General features: G+C 43.6%; 1 protein-coding gene across 2 annotated transcripts in view; it reads left to right on the plus strand.

The window, feature by feature from the left end:
• LOC120921123 (COP1-interactive protein 1-like) overlaps positions 1-27,455 on the plus strand; it is a 66,312-nt gene that overhangs the window by 28,028 nt on the left and 10,829 nt on the right. Inside the window, exons 7-16 of one of the 2 annotated variants that reach the window (XM_040333789.1) lie at positions 1,434-1,543; positions 2,199-2,280; positions 8,581-8,717; positions 10,404-10,514; positions 10,602-10,673; positions 13,537-13,672; positions 14,684-14,815; positions 20,378-20,516; positions 21,855-21,934; positions 23,792-23,944. In XM_040333789.1, coding sequence (XP_040189723.1) covers positions 1,434-1,543; positions 2,199-2,280; positions 8,581-8,717; positions 10,404-10,514; positions 10,602-10,673; positions 13,537-13,672; positions 14,684-14,815; positions 20,378-20,516; positions 21,855-21,934; positions 23,792-23,944 — 1,152 coding nt within the window. The remainder of the gene's footprint in view (positions 1-1,433; positions 1,544-2,198; positions 2,281-8,580; positions 8,718-10,403; positions 10,515-10,601; positions 10,674-13,536; positions 13,673-14,683; positions 14,816-20,377; positions 20,517-21,854; positions 21,935-23,791; positions 23,945-27,455) is intronic. The other variant, XM_040333790.1, reaches the window with a different exon arrangement.

Here is a 27,455-nt window from a genome sequence, read left to right on the forward strand (position 1 = left end):
TTTCCTGAAGGTTATCCGAGTTCAGCCAAGCATTCCCTGAGTATTTCTGAGGCTCTCCGGCGCCCCCCCACCTCTAGACACATGTGATATTGCATGCCATAGAAATCAATGCGGAACAAATTATTTTCTATTGATTTGACTATGGGGAAACTCGCTTTGATATGCGAGTGCTTTGGATTACGAGTATTCTCCTGAAATGGATTATGCTCGTAATCCAAGGTTCCACTGTACATGGTTCTGTGAATGAATGGACTGCAAGTACCATCTGCAGGGCCGATCCTAGGCAGGGTGCACAGGGTGCATTGCACCCAGGCGCCTGCAGAGGTGGGGGCGCCGAAGTGGCAGAGTTCTCCCCTCCCTCCTTCTCTCCTTGTTTGTGTCCATCCAGAACTAGTGTTCTGAGCATAGGTGTGTGTCCGTCCAAAACCGATGTGTGAGCATAGGTCAGCCCGTCCAGCCTGGCAGTGCTCGGGGGAGGGGCCGCTCCTCTTCCTGACATGAGAATTCTAGTTTTCAGTGGCTGCTGAGTGCTGATGTGCAGGAATGAATTTATAACACTGGGAGTCTTGGATCCCGCACTGTCTCCACCAACTCCAGTGGGAATGCCTCCCACTCCCATCTCTATCTCAGGCTGCACAGAGAGAGAATCTAGGTGAGTCACAGTGTTCAGTGTGCTGTGTGCTGGGGGATGGCATTCCCAGCATCCCTTTACACGTGCTCTGGGCTTCCCCTCCTATAGATGTTTTATGGCATGATAGATTGCATAGGATACACAGCCTCTGCCCATTCCTGCGCCTAGTCCATCTACAGATGTGATGTATAATGAGATGTAAAGGGGAGGAGTTAGTAAAGGGACAACGCCCATGTGGGGGCACCATAAATATTTCTGCACCAAGGTGCCTGTGACCCTAGGATCGGCCCTGACCATCTGGCAAGATGGCTTGTAGTTCTTAATGAATTGTGAAAAGGCTCTGATTAGTGCTCTTGTAGTTCATTGATTTTCCTGGACTTCAGTATACTGTCTGCCCATACAGAATACAGAGAGTCTGTAGGAGGCTTACGTTGCACCCATGATCTGTTGATTGTGAGTGCAATACTTTATAGCAGGGATATGCAATTAGCGGACCTCTAGCTGTTGCAGAACTGCAAGTCCCATGAGGCATAGCAAGATTCTTACAGCCACAAGCATGACACCCAGAGGCAGATGCATGATGGGACTTGTAGTCTTGCAACAGCTGGAGGTCTGCTAATTGCAAATTCCTGCTTTATAGGCTCCTAAGATGAAAATATATATATAGAAAATAAATGCAAATTTTTTTTACCTGAAAAAGTTGACCTTGGCCTTTAATTCCAAAAATTGGATGGCTTTGAATATACTATTTTAAAATGTTATACTAAAAATACATGTAATACATGTTTTTTGTGCTCTACAGAATGTAACTTCAGTGAGAAATCAGATCTTACTCCTTCAAGCTTCACATGGAAGACTAACCAATAAACTAGACCTTCAGAAAAAACAATCTCTGGATTTGTCCAACAAAATGTGAGTTTGTTACATTGACAATGTAACGGTCCAAAATCTGAACCCCAATCTTCTTGGCAGTTTTTTACAGCCACCTTTGTGTGACACCTCTATTCTTGGTCCAGTATAAAAAATACAAATGTAAGAAAAAGATAAAAGAATATCGCAAGTTACAAATAGTAACCAAAAAGATTTAATTTGAAAGATAGGAAAATATGATTTGTTATGTGCAGCTGCACACACATTTTATTCACATGGTTTAAATCTTGGTTTATCTATTTATTTTTGGGTTACATTTTGGTCATTTTACATGGTTTAAATTAAACATTAAATGGGTTGTAAAAGTACAATCATTTTTTCCCTAAATAGCTTCCTTTTCCTTAGTGCAGTCCTCCTTCACTTACCTCATCCTTCCATTTTGCTTGTCCTTATTTCTTCTGAGAAATCCTCACTTCCTGTTCTTCTGTCTGTAACTCCACACAGTAATGCAAGGCTTTCTCCCTGGTGTGGAGTGTCGTGCTCGCCCCCCTCCCTTGGACTACAGGAGAGTCAGGACGCCCACTAACACACAGCTCCTTTCTCTATCTGCAACGTAGAGATCGTCCCGACTCTCCTGTATTTATATTGTGGATTTTACCTATGCCTGTCTAACTCAGGATCCATGTTTATTTTACAGAGATAACCTAGAATTACATATGCTTAATCAAAAGGAGGATTTTAACAGAAAAAGTGATTCCTTAAACGATACATTATCAAAGGTAAGAAATGTGATAGTGCCAACATGCTATTGCAATTAAAGTGGACCTATTGGTTGTTATGCAAACCAATACAGAGTGCAGTAACTGCTGGAAACAATAAAAAGGAACTAGTGTACTTTTTTTGCAAAAAATGTATGTTGTATTTTCAGAATCAATAGGTGGGTAGTGGGTTGTCCTGTCTTGTAGCAGCAATTTATATCATCTACATGCTCTTGTAATGCCCCGTACCCACGATCTGATTATCTGATGAGTTTACTAAAGTCACGAAAATTCTCGTACGACTAGTTTCAGTGCGAAACACGTCAGCAGTCGGGTTTCATTTTATTTTGCTGTGACTTGTAGTGCTGTCCTTCTTTTAATAAAGGCTACAATTTGTTCAGAGTGCGGCTGTCTAGAGAAAATTTTTGTTCCTGCTTTGCTAAGTGCATTGCCCGCACCTGAGTTATCTGCAGCAGAGGATATTCATCTGAGTTCCCACCTGGAGCGGCTACTCCCTTTTGCCACACACACAAAGTCAACAAGCATTCACACTAAAGGCCCGTACACACGATCAGATATTCCGACAACAATTGTGTGATTGGACAATTGTTGTCGGAATTTCGGACAACAAATGTCGGATAGCATGCTCTCAAATTGTTCGACAACAAATTTGTTTCGTCGGATTATCCGATCGTGTTTACACAAGTTCGTCGGACTAAAATCCAAAGTACAAACACGCATGCTCTGAATCAATGCTAACCATAAGACAACATTAGCGGAAGTTGCCCAAAGGGTGGCGCTAAAGAGCAGAAAAACCACGTAGTTTTGTGAGTGCTGGCTGAAAAAGTTCTGCCATCTGTATGCCGAGCAGTTTCACGGCCAACACCCTTCGGACAAAAATCCACGGATTTGTCCGATGGAAATCCAATCATGTGCAAGGCTTTACCCTCTCTCGCCCCAGGGCACATAATGTATATAACATAATAGGCCAGTGAAAGGAAGCCACACAGGACTAAGAAACCATAGCCAAGATAATTACATCAGATCCTTGAGCTGCAGTTGAATATATTCACAATTTCCAAATCTTTTGGAATTTATAGGAGAGTGCTCTGCCAGTATGGATTATTTTAAATCTAGAGAGATCATCATTATTTAGGCGGGATACTTGTGATAGTGTTGGAGGGGGTAAGACTTTTCCATTTGAATAGTATAGCCTTCCTAGCTTGGACAAGTCATAAACAAAACATAGGGGCAGATTCACATACTTCGGCGCATTATTCCCGCCGGGCGTAGCGTATCTAAGATACACTACGCCGCCGTAACTTACTTATTCTTTTTCGAATCCTCAAAGAATTCTTGCTGTAAGTTACGGCGGCATAGTGTATCGTTGGCGGCGTAAGGGCGCGGAATTCAAATGAATGTGATGGGGGCGTGTTTTATGTAAATACGTCGTGACCCGACGTAAACAACGTTTTTTTAACGGCGCATGCGCCGTCCGTGGGGGTATCCCAGTGCGCATGCTCGAAATTAAACCGGAAGAAGCCTAAGTTTATGACAGTGACGTCATTCTACGCAAATCCCTATTCGCGAACGACTTACGCAAACAACGTAAAAAATTCAAAATTCGACGCGGGAACGACAGCCATACTTAACATTGAGTACGCCTCATAATAGCAGGGGTAACTATACGCCGGAAAAAGCCAAACGCAAACGACGTAAAAAAATTCGCCGGACGTAAGTTCATGGATCGCCGTAACTAGCTAATTTGCATACTCGACGCGGAATTCGACGGAAGCGCCGCCTGGCGGCCGGCGTAAAAAAAAATGCACCTAAGATCCAACGGCGTACTAAGACGTACGCCTGTCGGATCGATCCCAGATGCAGTCGTATCTTGTTTTGTAGATGCAAAACAAAGATACGACGCAGGAACTTTAAAATTACGCGGCGTATCAATAGATACGCCGGCGTAATTCTTTTGTGGATCTGCCCCATAATGTGGTTTTTAGTTCATGTTAAAAAGTCATTGAGAATATCTAATAGACGGACTTCTGATGTTTGAGGGCCAGTAAACCCAAAGGTGAGTTTCCATCATGAATAGTAGAGTGTCCCAAAAGCTGGTGATATGGAGACAAGTCCAGATTGCATTGTATATTGCAGCAAGAGGGTCACCACACCTATAGCACTAAGCGCGGGAGCATGAAACCTATACAATGCAGCTTATCTGGAGCATACTGCCGATGGGGTATGCATTTTAATTGCGTGAACTTGTCAGCCTGCTAATAAATTTGAGCTTTTTCGTATATGGAAATGCAAAAGGTTGTTTCCCCTACTAGAATGTAGTGGTGAGATTGGTTTGGTCTTCCATGTAGAGAGATTTTTCCAGGGGGAAGGAGGACAAAGACAGTGTTCGGTACCACGTTGAGTTGAAGTCTGATGTGAGCTTTTCATCGGAAATTCCGCCAGCAAAAGTCTGAGGGCAGGTTCTCAACTTTTCCGACAGAAAAAATTCCTATCGGAAAATCTGTATGCAATTCTGACGGGAAAAAATACACCCATGCTCGGAAACAATTCGACGCATTCTCAAAAGCATTGAACTTCTTTTTCTCGCCTCGTCACCACGTTCTTAACGCTCGAAACTTCAGAGAACTTTTGTGTGACCGTGTGCATGCAAGCCGAGCTTGGGCGGAATTCCGTCCGAAAAACCATCCAACTTTTTTCCGACAGTAATTCCGTTCGTGTGTACAGGGCATAATAGTGTGGCATATCTGTAAGTATTTAAAAAAATAACTTTTTGGATATATCTTTTTGAGTATGCGAGAGGTAGGTTATACATTTGGTAGCTGCAGATACACTTAGTGGCGCAGGACAGGGGTCAACATTTACTTTACACCCTTTACTCTGGAGAGGGCGCTTGGCCACGTGCCTTTACATGTAATCTGCTGCAAGACCAAGCGCAAGAAATGCCTCCTACTATCAGTGGTGTAACTTCGCTGAGAAGCTCTTCTGTTGTTTTGGTAAAAAAAAAAGGCCACAAATCATAATCCATGTATCACTTTGTCACCTCTTTTTGCATGATTATACAAACCAGTGTTTGATGTTTGTTACAATTTTGAGTCTATATCCTTCCTCTCCACCATGTTGTCTGAGTACAGATTACATAGAGAAGGGGAAGGGAAGCTCATCTAACACCATGATAGTATAATTGGCTTTTTTCTTTGGCTCAGCTATGACATGCTGAGATGGAATGGTGGCCAAGCACAGGTCCTGGTATTTTTTCTCTTTCCCATTTGTCCGACTTGGGAACCTAAATTTTTATTTTTTTTATTGAGTTTTCGTACATGACAACTCAGCACTTCACATACCACCAGGTAGGCAACACACCTACCCCGACAGTGGCCACGCAGGGCCCAACCCAAAAATAAAAATAACATAGTTCAACCTAAATTCCCCACCCCCTCCCCCCACCCCCTTAACCCGACCAACCACCTTGTCCGGATAATCACATACATAAGCACCATATACAATACATGAATTATAATTCTAATCTGTCCTCCCATACCAGCTACATTCAATCCTCAATAGTATGCCCTCATTCACCTAAAACCCCAGGAGGGGACAAGAGTTATATATATTAAATTAGCAACCTCAGCCCACCGTAGACAGTGAGTCCAGCCAGGCCCGCCAAACCCGTGTAAACTTTTTGTCACATCCCCTTGCCCTGTAAGTGGTCTTATAAAGATGTATTACAGAATTGACCAGCCCCTTCCAGAATGATAACGTGGGAATATTTGAAATTTTTCCATTTCAACAGGATAGCCTTTCTGCCATAGAATAACCCAATATTCAGCAAAGTACGATGTGCCAGGGAGGGAACTACCTCCTCCACCAACCCAATGAGGCAAACCCTAGCAGACAAAGGGACCGGAATACTAAGCACCTCTAACAAGCACTCCACCACCCCAGACCAAAAAATCTGAACTCGTGGGCATGTCCAGAAAATATGTTCTGAGTCTGCGGTGGAATGCGTGCACCTCCAACATTGACCATTAGCAGATTTATATATATATACACGAGACAGCCTGGCAGGGGTGTAGTAGATGCGATGTAGAAATTTCAACTGTATTAAATGGTCCCTAGCAAAGACCAGGTGTTTGAAGGGGCGATCCCACATATCCTCCTAGTCCTCCCCTTGAATGTCTGGAATTTCCCTCTCCCACCTCTCCTTACATCTAGAAACCCCAAGAGGTGCCTTTTAAATAAGGACTTGTAAACAGTTGATAGAGTCCAAATCCTCATCCTTCAAAAGAGTCTCCAGTGCCGAAAGAAGGGACTCAACCCTACGCTCACCGAACTGCGCCTGAAAGGCATGGCACAGCTGCAGGTAGCGAAAGAAAAATGAATTTGGCAAGTCATGTCTGGATTTTAATCAGGGCTGTGGAGTCGGAGTCGGAGTCGGGGGAAATTTTGTGTACCTGGAGTCGGAGTCGGCAAACAATGCACCGACTCCGACTCCTACTAAATTTAGATTGGAATTAAAAAAAAAATTCCAACAGGAGTTTTATAAAGCACTAAAAGAAGTTGAAAAGTATGATCGCTCATCAAAACTTACTGTTGAAGAAGCCATCCTTGTTTATCCAGAGATCGTTAGTGATGTGGCCAGAATAGTTACTGCAATGCCACCCACCCAAGTCAGTGTCGAAAGATTATTTTCAGCCCTAAAAATAATAAAGTCTGACTTAAGAGCCTCTATGAAAGAGGATCTGGCAGAGGCAATTCTCTTCCTTAGAACTCTACATTGAATTGATTTGCATTTGCTAAGCCTATAACTACATTTCAAGATTAATATAAACCATTTCTAGGTTTTACAGATTTTGTTTTTGGTTCATTATAGATAAGCTTTGTTTTTGTTCTAAAACAACCAAATAATGTGGTTTGTATTTTTGAACTGGTAAAGATCCTGTTCCTGATGTTTATGCCTGCTGCTACTATCCAGCCACTTGATTGTTTTCATTGTGTTTGTCTTTTGCTTAAACTGTGCAATACAGTAGACTGTTGGCTTCCCAGCCAGTAGTCCTGTGGTAGGCAGGGCCATCTTTTCCATTGGGCATGCTGGGCAGTTGCCCGGGGGCCCCGCTTGCCTGGGGGGCCCCACCGGCTGCCCAGCAACCCCAGTAAAAAATTATGGAGAGTGACGGGTTAGAACTGCCCATGCCCAGTTCGCGGAAATCACAGAGAAGATCCGGTCCTCCACGAGTGCGGGGGGTTGCTGATGTAAGGGGGGAGTGAATGCAAAAATGTAAGGGGGCACTGATATAAAGGTTCCCCCTCCTATATTAGTGACCCCCCTTACCTTCGTGTATTTAATCTAAGGAAGGTGGTCTCTGGTCACCAGAGTACCCCCCACATCAGAGTCTGCAGGATTCCCCCTTACAATGCAAGGGGGAACTCAGTCTGCGGACCCTGATGTAAGTGGGAAAGAGAAAGCAGTGGACTCTGATATAAGGTTGTCTCTGGTCACCAGAGCCCCCCTCCACATCGGAGTTCCCCCCTTAGATCATGATCTGCAGCGTTCCCCTTTACATAAGAGTTCCCTTTCACTGTAAGGGGGAATCCTGCAGACTCTGATGTAAGAGGAAACTCTGTGCTGGCTGGGTTATAGTAACCTGACCTTCAGGTCAATGAAGACATTTTTTTTTTTTTACTTTTGTTTAACTTAAACACATTTCTAATAGCACTAGCTATATGTTTATAGATTAAATACTGACATTTGCATTGTTGGGCACTGAAAACTGTAATTGTAGGTACTTTTTTTTGCAGTGGCAGTAAAAAATGTGGTTCTGCCAGTAAATGTTATGATTTTTGTCAGTAAATTCTCATGCGTAATTGTGTAGACAGGGCCCCAGTGCACTGTATTGCCCGGGGGCCTATAATGCTCTTAAGATGACACTGGTGGTAGGTTGCGTTTCTTTCCCTCAAGGAATGTATAAAATACATTCGCATATTAATACAGAGGAGTCGGAGTCGAGGAGTCGGAGTCGGAAGTACATAAAACTGAGGAGTCGGAGTCGGAACATTTATCTACCGACTCCACAGCCCTGATTTTAATTGATCAAAAGAAATTAGATCACCCTCCCTAGTGATATCCTCTAATACCTTAACACCCTCACAGGCCCAAATCATTGGATCCGGGAGGGAGTAGAATTTATTTTTTAAACAGGTAAGAGATTTAGAATTTCATCAGGGTATGTGATCAATCTACATTACATGTTAATGATGCTTATCAGAGTTCTTTAAACCCTGTTATGTTTTATTTTCTATAAGCTGGATGAGGAAATGAATACAGCAGAAATACTGCATCAGTCTATAGAAGAGCGGCACAAAGCTTTGAAGCTGGAATACCAGACTGCATCCGAGGAAGAAGACCGACAACATGCTATGAAGAAAGACACAGCACTGCAGTAAGGATTGCTGCTCATTCTGTAACTATTTCTCTGCATTTCTCTTTAACTTAAAGTGGTTGAAAACCCACTTTTTTTACTTTTACCTACAGGTAAGCCTATGACAAGGCTTACCTGTAGGTAAGGAGAATATCTCCTAAACCTGCACGGTTTAGGAGATATTCCCTTCGCAATGCGCTGCGGCGCATGCGCAGGGGGATCTACGGCGAAAGGACCGGCAGCCGCCGGACCTTGCCGAGTTTTAAATCTCCCGCGCGCACGCGCGGGAGTGACGTCATCGCCGTTACAGCCAATCACCGTGCTGGAGCGGCGATACCCGGAAGACACGCCGAGGCAAGATGAAATCTCGCTCGGCGTGGACCAGGTAAGTGCTACACACCTCGTTCCGAGGTAAGTATTTCATAATGAGCTAATATGCGGTGCATATTAGCTCATTATGACTTTTGCCTTACAGGAGAATAAAAATAAAAATAAATTCATGCAGGTTTATAACAGCTTTAATGCATTTTCTGCATTAAATCAGTTGCAATCCGCTAATGTTAAAAAAAACAAAAAAACTGCAAAGCATACTAGCACATTATGAAATATTCATCTTGGAACATAGCCCCCCCGGGGCTGTAAAGTCACCTCTGAAAGGGATGACATGTTCGGCCTGTCTGCCCAACGGATTCGCAAGCTCCAGCTATGTGATTGGCTGGAGCCCTGATGACATCACTCTCGCACATGTGCGTGGGAGCCGTTTTTTCTGCATGGGCTCTAAAGATCAGGCACTGTAAGCCGGACCTTCAGAGAGCACGCGCCAGTGATGTCATTGGCTGCATGCACTCTGAATATCTCCTAAACTATGCACGTTTAGGAGATATTTACAGTACCAACAGGTAAGCCTTATTATAGGCTTACCTGTAGGTACAAGTGGTAGTGCAAAGTTTACTACCACTTTAAGGTAAAAAAACCTTCCAATGCTTTTGCCTCCCCCCCCAAGCAATCCCTAAACCAGGGATCTCAAACTGGCGGCTCTCCAGCTGTTGCGAAACTACAAGTCCCATAAGGCATTGCAGGGCTGACAGTTACAAGCATGACTTTCACAGGCAGAGGCCCGATGGGACTTGTAGTTTCGAAACAGCTGGGGAGGGCAGTCAGCTTGAAACCCCTACCCTAAACACGTGCCTGCGTCTCTCACGATCCATTGATGTGCCTGGCTGCAACTGTTCTCTGTTGACTTCCTCTTCTCACAGAAAACTCAGACAGATGTGGGATCCATTTGCTTCCACTGTTGTCAGTCAAATCCTGTGAGAAGGTAGCGGGGATGGGGCCAGGCTGCACTGTATGTGTCTATGGACGCACACAGCCCAGCTTAGGAGCGTGCCTGCATGAGTGGCCCCTCAGCAACCGGCAAGCAATGGCGAGACATGGAGAAGAGGAAAAGCCAAGAGCGCTGTCGGGGACTCCAGAAGAGAATAGAGCAGGGACCACTCTGTGCAGTACCATTGCACAAAGCAGGTACGTACAACATGTTTACTATTTAATGTAAAAAAAAATAAGGTTTACGATCACCGTACCTCACTCTTTTTCGGCATGGGATTTTTTGTATATTTTGCAAGTTTTAACCAGGTTTTATCTGGGATTTGCACCCCTTAGCATGGTAAGCCAGCATATCATTACTATTCCTATTTTTATTTCCCTAAGGCTGGAAAAATCCAGAGATCTTCTCAATGAGAAGCAGGAACTATTAGGAAAACTAAGCTGGGAGCTGACAGAAATGGATTTGAAGTCAGAAGAGCTGGTAGAGAGTATGCGGTAAGCTGCTGTACTATAGAGTACAATAGCATCATGTGTAATGAGAACATTGTTTCCTTTTTTACATTGACATGAATTTATTTTCAGAGTCACTACAGAACACCTTGCTGCACAAGTAGATGAAGTTAAGGAAGATCTGACAAATGAACGACAGAAAAGGTCTGAAATTAGAATTTTATTTTTAGTTCTCTTAGATCAGTGGTTAACCTTTTACGATTGTTGCATCTGCTATATGTTTGGAAAAAAACACATTTTGGACTAAACTTTGTTTGTGGTGCTTTGATTTTTACGCTCAAACACCAAATTAAAAAAAATGCAAATAAAAGCACAGAAAAATCTAATATTTTAAATGCTTATTCCTTTCCATAAGAAATAATTATTTTCACTTGCAATGTGCTTTTGAATTTGCTAGAAAATTTGACTACTCTAGGAAGAGTACCGTAAATACTGGAGTATAAGCCAAGTTTTTTTAGCACATTTTTTGTGCTGAAAATGCCCCCCTCGGCTTATACTCTAGTCACCTTTTTGCGCCTGATCTCCCGGACTTTGGAGGCCCGGTACTGGCCGGCCGTAGGTCCCCTGGACCCCAAACTGCACACATGTAGCCCCACTCCTCCTCTACAAGTGTACAAAGTTTGTTGTCCGGGGGACCTACGGCTGGGGAGCACCGATTTTTTCAAAGCCAGGCTCCCCTTCTATATACTCCAATGTTAAACAGTAATTTTTCTGGTGAATTTGGGGACCTGGTACCGGCCGGTCGTAGGTCCCCTGGACCCGAAACTTGGCACACATGTAGCCCCATTTCTCCTCTACAAGTGTGCAAAGTTTGTTGTCTGGGGGACCTATGGCTGGTGAGCACCGATTATTTTTTATTTATTTTTTTTCAAAGCCGGGTACCCCTTCCATAGACTCCCATGTTAACCGTCAGTCTAGTCATGGGCACAGTGAGGCATGCAGATGGACACCCTAGGCTTATACTCGAGTCAATATGTTTTCACAGTTTTTTTGTGGTAAAATTAGGTGCCTCGGCCCTAGCACAGCACATTATAGCCCTCTCCTCTCCTGGGAGTGTCTAATTACTGTCTATGCTGGCCCAGCTCTTCCATCTCTCCCTTCACCTTTCTACATAATCTGTTATGTATGTGTCAGGGCAGAAGCGCAATGGAATAATATGGAGTGTCACTTGGGTGACAGCTCTAAATCTGCCAGGGCTGGCAGCACCAAGCAGCAGTCTCTGGGTTTGTGGGTGTTTACACAAGGGAGGCTTTTACTGGTAATAAACAGCATGCATATAATATGATAAATGCACAATAATCCTACAGGAAGATTTTTAATAAAATAAATGGTTTGGTGCCAGAGGCTCTTTAAGCACTGCCTCTCTGAACGCTATAGATCAGAGATTGTACAACCCAATAGTAACATGTGGTTAGCTTAAAATGGAAGTTCAGCTAAAAGCTAACTAAAGCTATAGGTTCAGTTTTTTTTTTTTTTTAAATAACAAACATGTCATACTTACCTCCACTGTGCAGCTTGTTTTGCACAGAGTGGCCCCGAAATGCCATTTTCTGGGGTCCCTCAGCGGCTCTCTTGGCTCCTCCCCGCTTCAGATAACCCCCTATGGTAAGCGCTCTCCTAAGGGAGTTACCTTGTGGGGGTGCTCCCTAGTCCTGCATTCGGCGTCCACGCCCCATGTCATTGGATTTGACTGACAGCAACGGGAGCCAACGGGAGCCAATGGCTGCGCTGCTATCAATCTATCCAATGAAGAGCCGAGAACCCCAGGCAAAGATCCAGCGCGTTCTTGACGCTGGACTTTCCAGGGCTCAGGTAAGTAAAACGGGGGGCATGGGGGGCCGGTAACGGTCAGATTTTTTTTCACCTTAATGCATAGGATGCATCAAGGGGAAAGACATGAGGGTTTACAACCCCTTTAAGGCTAAATCTACTCCCACCCCCATTCTAAGCCTATTCTATATAACCATGTAAAGAAAAGATCTGTATACTTGCCTATTCTGATGCCATTAAGGTCCCATGATCAGCTATCAGCGACGGATTCAGTGTAGGGGAGGGACAGCTGACAGGGGATGCCACATAGTAGGCTTATGGGTGACGTCATCTCCCAGGCATTTAAAGCGGTTGTCAGCGATTTTCTCCTTTTCACAGAAGCCGCCACTGGAGAAATCATGTGACCAGAGGGGCTTCAGAATAGATAAGTATACAGATCTTTTCTTTACAGGGTTAGCTAGAGTAGACTCATGTCTAGTACACACGATGAGATTATCGGACGAATGATCAACGTTTTTTTTTTTTTTTTTGCATGCTAATCTCCGATTGAGCCTAGGTTCACATTGGAGTGATTTGTCATGCGATTTGAGAGGTCGCATGACAAGTCGCAGCCTATAGGAGGCAATGACGCCATTCCAATTGGTGCGACACCAATTTTGCGGCGCCACACTGATTTGCAAAAGTAGTTCCTACACTACGTTTGCCGATTTCAGGTGCCACTTGAATAGATATCTGTGCATGAATCCACACAGATGTCTATCAAGTAGCACCTGAAATCACGCTGACCTTGCTACTTCGAAATCGCGCTACTTCACTTGAATGTGTTTGTATTGCATTTTTGAATGTCAACTGTACTGATTAAAGGAAAATCATACGATCTGGCATTGTACGGAAAAAAATTGGATAATATCAGATCAACTGATTATCATACGATCGCTTAGAAAGTGGTATTTTTCTTCCGATTTTCTGATCGCGTCTACGGGGCTGAATGGGGGTAAGAGGAGGTTTTGCCTTTTTTCAAATTTGGATGAACTTCCACTTTAAGCGCCGACTGCCTGTATGCCCGAGATCAAAACTGTCCTACCAGAATAGGAACAGATGGAGGTTATCTATATTATTACATACTATTTATTATAATCTAAATCAATAAAACAAAAAAAAATGATATTTCATTGTAATGCTTTTCTTTCAAAGTAGAAGAATTACAGAATGTGTTTTCTTTTATTCTTCAACCCAGAATGGCAATTCAGATTAAAAAAGATGAAGTGACAAAAGAGATGGAGCTGTGGAAATTGTCTGAGAAAGCTATATTGAAAGAATTAAAACAAAGAATAACAGCAGGACAAAATAAGCAAATGTATTTGACTTCAGAGGTGAGGCCAAAGGAAATTTACTTTGAGGCATATTCACTCTATAACAGGTTTTAAACGGATATGTGTTTTGGTGGCAATTCAGATTAGTGTGTTGTAACACATGCATTTTAATGTGTCTTATGCTGCGTACACACGGTCGTTTTCGGCATGAAAAAAACAACGTTTTTCCAACTTCATCATTAAAAACGATGTTGCCCACACACCATCGTTTTTGAAAAATGATGAACAAAGCGCGGTGACGTACAACACGTACGACGGTACCCTAAAGGGGAAGTTCTATTCACCTTTGGGCTGCTTTTAGCTGATTACTTGTTAGTAAAAGAAGATTCACGCTTTTTTGTCTGTTACAGTGTGATGAATGTGCTTACTCCATTATGAATGGTAGTTTTACCTGAACGAGCACTCCCGTCTCATAACTCGCTTCTGGGCATGCGCGGGTTTAAAACGTCGTTTTAGCCCACACACGATAATTTTTTACAACCCGAAAAACGACATTTTAAAAAACGACGTTAAAAAATGCAGCATGTTCGAATTTTTTTTTGTTGTTTTTCAGAAGCCGAAAAACGATGTGAAGCCCACACACGATCATTTTAAATGACGTTTTTCAAAACATTGTTTTTTTTTCATGCCGAAAAACGACCGTGTGTACGCGGCATAAGGCTACGATGCAAATGCTTTTTTGTGTTGGAGCAGTAAAACAAAACCATCATGTTGCAGTAAAGAAGGGCTTGCCGATAGTCCATACCCACACACGCATAGTTAATTTTACATGTACAGATTTTTTTTCATACCATATAAGAAAAACCTCAGAATGAACTCCTAAGATCTCTTGACTAAATTCATTTTAATCAAAGTGAGGCCCAAGGCAGTTTGAATAATTACAGAAGATTCGCATAGACATGTGTGTATGTAACAGAGAACCAGTATGATTTTAAGTATAATGCAAGATGATGGTGACTTGATGCATAGATACTGAACCCGTGTAATAATTCATAATGTTTCTGTATCTAGGGCAAACGTCTTGAGGGGGAAATTGAGAAATGGGAAAAAGAGATCTACAGTATAAGTGAAAAACTGGATAATGCAAATAAAGAATATTTAACAGAAGAACAGAATCTCAAGAAACAGATAAAGACACTGGAGGTGAGATCAGAGATGGAAATGAAGTCACAGACCACTGGTTAAAAATCTTGAAGTGAAATGCCAAGCAAACAGCTAAATACATGATTGATAAATATACATGTAGCAGCACCCTCTACCATAGGTAGGTGCTAGAAGTGAGGATTTTTGTGTGGTAGCTGCCAGGCAGGTAAATGTAGGCAGGCCTATGCTGCATGTTAGGCCTGTTTGTTTTTGATCTGGGGCAGGGAGTGGTTAGTGTAGCAGTGGGTGTGACCACCTGTCCTTCACTTCTTGGGCGCTTCCCCTGCTTTCAGGGAAAATGTCCTGGAAGAGGGGCAGGGCCCGGAGCTGGAGTGATAGGGAACTCGTGTGAGGAGCCCTGACCAATCCCCAACTGGAATTGGCAGGGGGCGGGCCTCCTTCATAAGCTCCGGTTCAGGCCACTGGAGGGGAGTTGTCGGCTGGGAGACGTGACGAATGGAGTGCTAGATCACAGCCGGAGGCCCAGGGGGGGTGCACGCCTCAGCGGAGGAGCCTGGGAGCTGGGAGGGAGCCTCGTCCTTAAACGGTCATGGCAGAGGTGTCCTGGAACAGAGGGGCTGGAGAAGTGATTGGAACGCATGTACGGTTAAGTTCTTCACCATGGACTCAGGGCAGGAGACTGTCGGTGAGTGAGGCACAGTGGATATCTGGAAGAGGCATGCCAGGGGAGCTGGGTGTCCTGAGAGTAACAGTCTGCAGGAGTTGATGCTGAGGAGGAGCAAATGTCTGCAGGAGTTATGCAGGAGAAGTGACTGTGATTATTAGAGTCTATTAGTTCTTCAAAAGCTCAATTCATTTAACCAATTCTGTAAACATGATGGCAAAGTGATCTGTTCTATGGGCATCCCATCTCCCCTACCAAGTTATATCCCCCAAAAAAACAAAAACAAAACAAATGGCAAAAGGCTGTTCATTGTCTCTGAGAGTGATATATGAAGGTCTGGCAGCAGGGAGATATGGTGGATGTTAGTAACTAGTAGCAACAACCCGCTACATACATTTTTACTGTTGTACCTGATAAGTTATTTGTAGTTTTGGTCAGTCATTCTTGAGATATATGTGATACATGTGTGCCTGGAGGATCGGATATGCAGAGGAGACTGATTTGACCGATCCCATTAAAGGTCCAACTCAACTCTAGTCCATTTACATAGTTTTCATTCCCAGCCCTGATGAAGGGGTCAGTCTTGGACCCCCAAAACATGTTTTGGATTGTCCTCCTGACTTTTATTTGGATAAAGTCATTTCGGACCTTTTAGCAGGGGTTGTAAAGGGAAATAAATGTTTTCCTAAATGGCTTCCTTTACCTTTAGTGCAGTCCTTCTTCACTTACCTCATCCTTCGATTTTGCTTTTAAATGTCCTTATTTCTTCTGAAAAATCCTCACTTCCTGTTCTTCTGTCTGTAACTCCACACAGTAATGCAAGGCTTTCTCTCTGGTGTGGAGTGTCATGCTCGCCCCCTCCCTTGGACTACAGGAGAGTCAGGAGGCTCTCTATGCTGCAGATAGAGAAAGGAGCTGTGTGTTAGTGGGCGTCTTGACTCTCCTGTAGTCCAAGGGAGGGGGCGAGCACGACACTTCACACCAGGGAGAAAGCCTTGCATTACTGTGTGGAGTTACAGATAGAAGAACAGGAAGTGAGGATTTCTCAGAAGAAATAAGGACATTTAAAAGCAAAATCAAAGGATGAGGTAAGTGAGTAAGAAACTTGTATAGCGCTACATATGCAAACTGAATTGCCTCAAGGCGCTTGGTATCCATTTCCTACAATTTTTTTGCCTTCAGAATAGATGGGTTTTGAGTTTTTTTCCCGAAGGCCTGGTGATTCCCTTCCATTCGGATGCTGGTTGGTAAAGCGTTCCATAGTCGAGGTCCTTGGACTACGAATCTTCGTTCTCCTTTGGACTTGTATCGGGCCTTGGGTATTTGGAGAAGATTTTGGTTGGTAGATCGGAGGACGCGATTTGGGTTGTGACATTTTATTTTTCGCATAGATATTGGGGTGCACTGTTTTGTACACATTTGTGCGTCAGGCAGAGTGCCTTAAACGTGATTCGATCTTTTATGGGCAGCCAGTGAAGGGACCTAAGGGAGGGAGAGATTGATTCCCATGGTTTTTTACCTGTTAAAAGTCGTGCCGCCGTATTCTGGACGACTTGTAGACACGCAATTTGGTATTTTGGGAGTCCGAGGTAAAGGGCGTTTTGCATAGTCGAGTCTGGAGTTGATTATCATTCCCACCACGACTGCTATGTCTTCTTTTGGGATAAAGGGGGTGAGTCTACGTAGTAGACGCAACAGATGGTGGGATCCGCTGACTACTGAACTTATTTGTGCATCCATTGTCATGTCGGAGTCAAAAGTGACTCCAAGACTTTTGACTTTGGTGCTAGGGGTGATAGTTTGTCCCAAAATGGGCGGGGGCACCCATACCCGAAAGCGACGGAAGAAGATGCAGCTCGAAAACGGGTAAGTACTGCTCATATTTTACTACAAATAGCCGATTCCCCTAGACCAGGGGTCTCCAAACTTTTCAAACCAAGGGCCAGTTTATTGTCCTTTAGACTTTAGGAGGGCCGGATTGTGGCCAGTGGGGGGCAGAAAATGTCATGGGCCCAGCATCGGTGAGAATAAATATGGCCTTAAAGGTTGGTGGTTAGTAGAAGGAGAAGTAGTGCCCCTATTAGTAGGAGGAATAGTATCCCATCATTGGTATAAGTGGAAAAAATAGTGCCCCCTTGTTGGTGTCAGTGGGAGGAATAGTGCCCTAAGGGCCGGATAAAGGCTAGCAATGGGCCACATCTGGCCCTCGGGCCGCAGTTTGGAGACCACTGCCCTAGACCGAACGAGCAGGAAGCTAAGGGGATAAAAAATTTTTTTTTAAAAATGGGTGAACTCCCGCTTTAAGGTAACTGTCCGTCATCCAGTTCTCTATCAGAGTAAGGCATTTCTCTAGTCCGAGATAATGATCCTTTTTGTTGCTAATACGAAAATAGAGTTGGGTGTCATCCGCCTAGGAATGGTAGAGTAAATTCTGGTTACTGATGATTTCGAGGAGGGGGCGGAGATAAATATTGAATAGTACGGGCGACAAGGGTGATCCCTGAGGGACTCTGCATGACACTGTGCGTTTTTCAGAAGTGAAAGGACCTAGTTTCACTATCTGTGATCGGTTTTCCAAAAAGGAGGAGAACCAGAGTAGAGCCGAGTCTGCCACTCTAGCTACTTAAGCTAGGCGGGTCAGCAGCAATTTGTGGTCTACTGTATAAAAAGCTGCACTCAGGTCCAACAGTACCAGTAGACAAGATTCCCCTTCATCTGCAGCTTCAAGAGCATCATCCCATATTTTGAGAAGTGCTGTTTCTGTTCCATGACCGGGAAGGAAACCCGATTGAAATGGGTCCAGTAGTTTGTGAGTGTCTAAATGGTGTTGTAGCTGTTGCACTACTGCTTTCTCCATTTCCTTGGAGAAGATGTTTAGGCCTGTTATGGGTCGACGATGGTTTGGGTCTTTGGGGTCGAGCCCTGTTTTTTTAAAATGGGTTTAATTATGCCTTGTTTCAGGGAGTTCGGCACCATGCCTTCCTTAACCACTTAAGCCCCGGACCTTTAGGCAGCTAAATGCCCAGGCCAGGTTTCGGCACGGCGTCGCTTAAACAGACAATTGCGCGGTCGTGCGACGTGGCTCCCAAACAAAATTGACGTCCTTTTTTCCCCCACAAATAGAGCTTTCTTTTGGTGGTATTTGATCACCTCTGCGGTTTTAATTTTTTGCGCTATAAACAAAAATAGAGCGACAATTTTAAAAAAAATGCAATATTTTTTACTTTTTGCTATAATAAATATCCCCCAAAAACATATATAAAAAAAAAATTTCCTCAGTTTAGGCCGATACATATTCTTCTACCTGTTTTTGGTAAAAAAAATCGCAATAAGCGTTTATCGAATGGTTTGCGCAAAATTTATAGCGTTTCCAAAATAGGGGATAGTTTTATTGCATTTTTATTATTTGTTTTTTTTTTTACTACTAATGGCGGCGATCAGCGATTTTTTTTTTTTTTTGTGACTGCGACATTATGGCGGACACTTCGGACAATTTTGACACATTTTTGGAACCATTGTCATTTTCACAGCAAAAAATGCATTTAAATTGCATTGTTTTTTGTGAAAATGACAGTTGCAGTTTGGGAGTTAACCACAGGGGGCGCTGAAGGAGTTATGTTTCACCTAGTGTGTGTTTACAACTGAAGGGGGGTGTGGCTGTAGGTCTGATGTCATCGATTGTGTCTCCCTCTAAAAGGGATGACACGATCGATGCAGTGAAGCACGGGGAAGCCGTGTTTACATACGGCTCTCCCTGTTCTTCAGCTCCGGGGAGCGATCGCGAGGGGGCGGCTAGAAACGAATAGCCGCAACCTCATCCCGGATCGCTCCCTGACGATTTACGACCGCCGCATGTCCCGGGGGGGGTCTCGATCGGACCCGCGGAAAGGCAGGGACATGTACGGCCATCTGCCTGTACGTGCCATTCTGTGGATGTACATATACATGCGGTGGTCGTTAAGCGGTTAAAAGATTGATTTATGAGGTCCGGTGCCACAATATCGGCACATTCTTTCAACAATTTCAACAATTTAGCGGAAATGATATCATTAGGTGATGTACTGTCTCGCAGGGCATCAATGATATTTTTGGTAGTGTCGATGGAGATTGATTTTAGTGTGAATTTCGTTGATTGTGGCATATTTGTATTAATATTGCCTTTTTGGTTTAAAGGGGGGTGGGTAGAGGTTCTCTTTTGCTGAATAATTTCACGGATATTTTCAATTTTGTTAATGAAATAGTCCGATAATTCGTGAAGGAGGACTACACGAAGGTAAAGGAAGCTATTTAGGAAAAAATGTTTACCTTTACAACCCCTTTAACAGACCAGTATGAGTTTTCTAAACAGAGAACAGCAGAAGCTGCTTTCCTTCAGACTCCCTCTCTCTGATTAGAACTTCATACAGAGTAGTCTAAAGAAAGCACAAGAGTGGTAGCACAAGTCACTGCACTAGCTCAATTTTAATTTTGAGCTCTGTAAGCAATAAACTTCTTTTAGAAATGTAAGTCTGGAGAACCTCGAAAACATGTGAAAATTAGCCTAGAGCTCCAACTGCTGGCTTGAAATAAAAATGCCAAGTTTTTCAGATTTAATATTTCATAGTCGCCTAACTCAAATGTATGTTTTTATTTATTAGTCCTGAAATATACATAACCTCTAAAAATTCCCCTAATGAAAATAATAGTTGTCCTGGTTGCCTCTGGTTAAGGGAGGGGGGTCACTGATCTACAATCCATATACGGATTAGAAAATTGAGAGTGTGTTTAGAGCAGTATATTAGAATGCAGCATATTTTTTCTGGGTTAGTGATTCAGAAAGTAGTGAAGACCATGAATCAACATGAGAGCGAGGGAACCATACTCGCCGAGTACAGGTTTTAGTAAATAATACGTAAAACGTAGTCTAACTGCATCTTTTTAATGTTGACTTTTTAAAGGAGAAAGTTCAAGTTTGTATTAAACATCTAGAAAATGAGCAAGAAAAACTGGCCCACAACATTCTTATTATGAAGGAGGCTGAAGACACCTACAATAAAGAGAATACAGACTATGAGGATTTAAAGAAACATGCTGGAGGTGAGAGCCTACAGTGATAATATGTTATATGGAACCGTGCTCCAAATAAATTTACTGATCAGGTTTACAACTACATACATTTCTCCTTTCTTGTTGACTTAAAGTGTTACTAAACCCAGTAATATGAAAATTATTCACCCCCCCACAAAGCCTACATCTTATAAATCTTCTTTTTACATTACAATACTGCCACTATATACCTTTTTGGCTGATCTGTATACAACTGTTACATTATAAACTGAAGAGTTTCTCCAGTGCTGAGAGTTCAGATAGGAGTAGATTTCCACTACAGCTTGTATACACGCCCACATGTGTGATGTCAATATCATGTGACCTGGCTATCTCTGAGAACAAGTAACTGTTCTCTCCAGCATAAAAGACACAACTGAGCTTGTGCAGGTCGGCTACCCTGCCTGTGTTAGCTGGCCTTCCCCAGATAGACCGTGCAGTAGGGAGAGGATCTGTGCATACAGGCTCAAACAGCCTTTTTACACAATGCAGAGGATTAACCCCTTAAAGCGGTGGTTCACCCTCAATAACAACATTCTAGCATTAAATTAAGCATAGTAGCGCGAGCTACAGTATGCCTTTATTTATTTGTTTTGCCCCGTACTCACTGTTTAATCCTATAGGCATTCCTATCCAGAGGGAAGATGATTGACGGCCGGCTATGGCGCGTCACGCTCCCCGAAGATAGCCGGAGTAGGTCTCGGCTCTTCACGGCGCCTGCGCACAGACTAGGCGCAGGCGCCGTGAAGAGCCAAGTCCTATTTCGGCTATTTCCGGAGAAGCGTGACGCGCCATAGCCGGCCGTCAATCATCTTCCCTCTGGATAGGAACACCCATTCCCCGCGGGGAGTCTAAATCTTCACTATAGGATTAAACAGTGAGTACGGTGCAAAAAAATAAATAAAGGCATACTGTAGCTCGCGCTACTATGCTTAATTTAATGCTAGGAAAAAAAAAAAATTATAGGGTGAACCCCCTCTTTAAGTTCCACAGTGACTATAACAAGCATGCTATGCTGCATATACAGAGTGATTTTACTGATGTGGGTTAAGTAACACTGCTTTTTGCAAAAATTGAATAATTCTGCCAAACTCTCTTGATTTTTGCTAAAATGGAAAAACTCTAAATTTTGTTCATTACTGTTTTTATTTTCCTTACTTGAGACACTGACCTCTGTAACCTTAGGCACCCCAACAGTCATCATTTTTTAATGTTCAACCACTGGGTAGATATTTGGATATTTTAGATATTCGATGTAGAACCCGGGTTAAATTAATCCAAAGCAATCACATGTAAACAACGCAGTGAATTAAACATTTTTCTTTGCAGGACTTAGAAGCAGACAGAAATCCTTGGAGCAGTCCATCAGTACAATTGGCAAGGACATTCAGGCTAACCTAAAGATAAAGGTAAGTTCTTGTGTAAGGATGTATCACACTACAGTAAAGCCTTGGTTTGAGAGCGTTTTGCAAGACAAGCAAAATGTTTTAATAAATTTTGCCTTGATATACAAGTGATGTCTTGATATAAGAGTGGCGTCATGTCACAACTGAGTATAAAAAAGAAGAGAGGAGCCTCTAAGTGTAGCAATATGGTTACAATATGGTTAAGGTACAACATTTTAGCACCTTTTTGCTACACTTAGAGGTGCCTCTCTTCTATTTTATACCCTGTAAAAAAAAATCTTTGGTATACAAGTGCTTTGGATTACAAGCATGTTTCTGGAACTTATTATGCTCGCAAACCAAGATTTTACTGTACTGGCCTTAGGTGAGCATTCACCTTCTAGTTATTTGGCACATCAGCCCCTATTTTATTTTTTTTGCTGTAGAGTGTCAATTTAAATGAAGCCTCCCTGTGCTTTATCCTGTTTGTGAATTCTATTTTTTATTTAGGCATTCATTTACCCCTCGGCATCTGCCAAAAATTTAAATCATATTTTAGTGGACTGACCCTTTAGGGCTCATGTACACGGGAAGTTTTTGCAACTGCTTTTAGGGGCATCTGGCATTTTCTTTACTGCCTCTGGACTCTCCTCCATGTTAGCCTATGCAAACATAAACATTCAGAGGATTACACTTTCTCACAAAAGTGAGTACACCCCTCACATTTTTGTGAGGGGTGTACTCACTTTTGTGAGATATTGTAAATAAAAGCTGACTTTGTGAGCACCTTTGTCAGTGTTGGTTTGTACTAACTGTCACAGGTAACTGTCACAGGTTTTAACAGTTGGGCCCCTTTCACACTTGTGCGACTTCAAAGTTGCACGATTTTTACCTCGATTTCGTGGAATGCCTGTATAATTGCCATCACAATCGGACCATAGTAGTGCAGGGACTACTTTGAAGTCGGAACGACTTGAAGTCGTACTAATATGAATGGTTGTCATTGGAAATCATGGGGAACGACTTGTCATGCTACTTTGCAGTCCCAAATCGTGGGACAAGTTGTACAAGTGTGAAAGGGGCCTTAGCCTGTATATGTAAATATAGAGAAATATGTAAAAAATGTGTGTAAAATAATAATAAAAATAAATGAATATACCGAATACCCTCATAGGTGTCAACCCTATGCAGTTCCTAAAGTACAATACTATAGTGGTTTTGGTATTAAAGGGTAACTCTAAATACCCTTGCCTCTACTCCGAACCCCACTGTATATATATATGTATATATGTGTGTACGACAGTGTGTCCCAAGCGTGTCAAGATCCTACGGGGTAATAGGACTACACCAGCCAGGAAGACACTGGCTGCAAAAAGCGCCTTGAGGCGATTCAGTTCGCATGTGTAGCGCTATACAAGTCATTCATTCATTCACTGTACATAGTGGCAGTGATACGCAGTGCTGCCAATGTAATGGTCCACAAACTGTACACCACAATACACAGCCCTGGAGCGAGTATCTGTCTTAATGCTCACAATGGCAACCACCTGACTGTGCTGACAATGAGAAGCGCATCTAAGGCTGCTTCTTCTGGTAAGGTGTCCCAGCAGCACTCCTCATTGGTCAGTGTGGGAACGTGGTTGCGCTGACCAATTACTGCTTAAAATTACTAGCATTATGTTGGATAAACACTCCATAGCCGTGGATTACACTGTAGGGACTGCTAAACCTGCGGTATGGATCACGGCTCTTGCTATGTTCAGTGGGGTCTGGCAGGGTGGCCAGGCTGTTTGGAGTTTCTTCATCTTTTCATTTTTCAGGAAAGGTGACCTTACCCTTGTAGTGTAAGAATAATTTTTCTAACAAAAGTAACCATTCCAGGAGGATAAGAAGAAATCTTTAAAGACACTTAGAAATTCTGCATTTAATAAGCTCCAGAATGACCTTGGAACCATAAAGCAGATTGACAAAGACATCTATGAAATAAACAGAAAACTTGAGCTGGTTATTATGGAAAACTGCAGACTGAAGCTGGTGAGTTTTTTTTTTTTATTTTTTTTTGTAGTTTATACACTGAAACATGAACTATTTTTTTTTTATTTAATACTTTTAATGTTCCACAAATGTACCTGTTTACTATATAGTTAAAGGGTTACTACAGTTTAACCACTTCAATACCGGCCCATAGACATATGACGTCCACAGATGGGATCTACCATCCTGGGTGGACGTCATGACGGCCTGGGCTTTGTGGGGGGGATTTCTGAATGATGCCTGCAGCTAGAGGCATCATTCAGATATCCTTCTCTTCTGCCAGCGATTCTGTGAAACATAAGAACAATCATAGCGGGGGGCGTGTCCGGATGTGAGCAAGGGAAGACGTGTGCTGTGAGAGCTCCACAGTGATCCGCTCAATTCATCCGTTTATTGGAGTTTTGCTGCCCGTTTTTTCACCACAACGGCCCGGATACTGGTAGGGGAACCTCCGGACATGCGAAAGGGGGCGGCGAAATCCGGATTCCAGACCCCAAAGTCCCAGCGCCAGACCCGCTCTGCACGAGGCTCAGACGCGGGCCTGCACGCCGCCGCCATCTTGCCTAATCCTCCCTCCTCGAGGAGTGCACGGAGGCTAGCTAAGGAGATGGCACACCATGAGGGGACTGCACAGGACATCAGTGCAGGTGAAGCACACACAGCCCCTCCGGCTCAGGATGCAGCCCAAGAGGCAATCACGCGCCCGATCCTAGAGGCCATAACTGCCAGCAAGGCCGCGGTCATGGTAAGCATAGACCACCTCACTACAGAAATAACCCTGATAAGGCACGATCTGGATAAGATCAGGGGGAGGATGACTGAGGCAGAGGAGAGGATCTCCAGTGTGGAGGATGAGACTCATATACAGGGCAACCAATTGTCTGAATTGCAAGAGGTGGTGAGACTGTTACAAGATCGAGCTAATGACGCTGAAGACAGACAAAGGAGGAATAATGTCCGCGTGGTGGGGCTACCGGAGGGGGCAGAGGGCACGCAGGCCACCACTTTTGCTGAGGACTTCTTTATTAAGCTGCTTGCTTTGGGGGAGAGACCCCCGACATATGTTGTGGAACGGGCCCACAGAGTACCCATGGGCAGGAGGCCTCCAGGTGAATATCCGCGTCCCTTCCTAGTAAAATTCCTGAATTACAGAGATAGGGACATGATATTGTCGGCATCCAGGAGGGCCCAAGAGCTGAAATATGAGAATGCAAAAATAATGCTTTTCCCAGACTTCTCGGCGGAAACACAGAGAAGAAGAAGATCTTTCAATGATGTCAAGAAGAGGCTGCGTGACAAGAATGTACAGTACAGCATGCTTTACCCCAGCAAATTGCGAGTTCAACATCAAGGCAATGTAAAATTTTTCGACAACCCAAGAGATGCCTGCGACTGGTTGGATAGGAATCCCTGAATTGCCTTCACCGCAAGCTGAGTATTATGTTTTGATGTCCTATAGTTTTTTTTTTTTCTTCTCTTTCTCCTCCGTTGTTTTACTATTATTGCGTGGAACTCCGCTTTTTGCCGTCTTATTTGATTTTCAACCTACTCAAGTGGTAGGCATCTGTGTTTTTTAAGAAGCACCTTGACTAATGTAGTGAAGGAAATAGACCTGTGTATTTTGCCATCCTTTAAAAGCTTCTTACATGAGGTTTTTTATTCTTTTTTCTAACTGCCGGTCAATATAGGCCCCATGGTCATGTCCTTCTTTTTTATTTTGAATTTTGAGCTGTACTTTATCTAATGCCCCAGCTTTGAGACAGGCTGTCAGGGCGTCTCATCATTTTGTTTTATTAAGCTGTGTCCTATCATACACTATCCAAAGCTGTATATTCATTCGGGTCACATTCGCTAGGAAACCACTAGATGGCGGTGGTGGGCTGTCCTACTTATATTTTTCTCTCAGGCCATCTCTGTATAGCTCCAATTTGAAACCTGCTGACGTGGAGCTCTCTGGAACTCAGGAAGACTTTTAGTACACGGTTGGACAGGAGATCTTTCGGAGCAACTTCCAGAATCATCTAATTTTTGGGTGTTAAAAGGTTTTTGGGTTTTGAAGCCGCATACCAGACAATGGGTGTTTTTGAAGCCTTTTTGCTTCAAGGTTCTAATTTTTTTTTCTCTTTTTTATTTTTTTGTTGTTTCTGGTATAATGGCAGGGGGGGTGGGTTGTTGGGGGGAAAGGGAGGGGGGATGGTTTTCTTAGTACGTACCTACTACTCAGTTCCCGGTCCTCGGTTAGCGGGGGCCTCATGTCAGATACTATTGCTGTGTCCTGATTTAGACTTTCGGGTCTGTATGAGATGCACCTGGGAGTTATTTTGTGCTGGGGAATATGGCTAATGTGATTAAGTTTGTGTCTTGGAATGTTCGGGGCTTGAATAGCAAATTTAAAAGGGCCTCAATGTTCCAATACTTAAAAATAGCTCGGCCGCATGTGGTCCTCTTGCAGGAGACTCACCTGGATGGAAATAGAATCTTGGCCCTACGAAAGCACTGGATTCAAAAGGCTTTCCACGCCACTTATTCCACATTTGCGCGGGGCGTGTCTATACTTGTAAGCAAGGCACTCCCTTGTAAGATCCACCAGGTGATAACTGATCCGGGGGGGCGGTATGCGGCAGTAGTAATGGATATTGCCAACCGGAAAATCTTATTGGTAAATGTATATGTGCCACCTCCGTTTAATGTACAAATGTTATATGACTTATATGTGAAACTGACCCCACATGCTCATTTACCGCTTCTATTGATGGGGGATTTCAATGCTACACTTAGTGATCTGGACTCGTCCAACCCAGGGAGGGGAGGTTCGCAGGACTTGTTGTCATGGGTTTCCATGGCGGGTTTATCTGAAATATGGAGAGCTAAGCATCCCACCACCACGTGCTATTCCCATCTTTCACAGACGCATCGCTCATCGGCTAGAATAGACCTAGCATTTGCCAACCAGGCTATGTTACCTTATGTAGGGGGAGCGGAATACTTAGCAGGAGGGCTCTCAGATCATAACCCACTCTCTATCTCGTTGCTCTTCCCGGCGGGTGGGGGGGGCAGGAGCTGGAGACTGTCACCGGGATGGTTACAGGAGGAGCAGGTTTCCAATCACCTACTGGAAGCAGTTGACAACTACTGGACTCAGAACGTGGACTCGGCTGATCCACTAGTAGTATGGGATGCGTTTAAGGCTGTGATACGGGGGGAATCAATAACTGCCATTAAGAGGGTTAGAGTAGATCAGAATGCGACCATTCAAGAACTTCAGGACAGGGAGAGGGAATGTGCGTCTGTGCACGCTACGGACCGGACGGATGTTTCTTACTCTGCCCTGTTGGAGGCGAGACGTAGACTTTCAATGCACTGTAATGATCTTGCACATACGGAGGCTGCACACAGAGCTAATTCGCTGTTTTCTGAAGGGGACAAGAATGGGAAGCTTTTGGCTAGGTTGGTGGCGGAGCAAAACCATATAGAACACATATCGGTAGTGAGGGGACGTGATGGAGAACTG

Source organism: Rana temporaria, chromosome 13 (genome assembly GCF_905171775.1).
Source record: "Rana temporaria chromosome 13, aRanTem1.1, whole genome shotgun sequence".
NCBI lineage: Eukaryota > Metazoa > Chordata > Amphibia > Anura > Ranidae > Rana > Rana temporaria.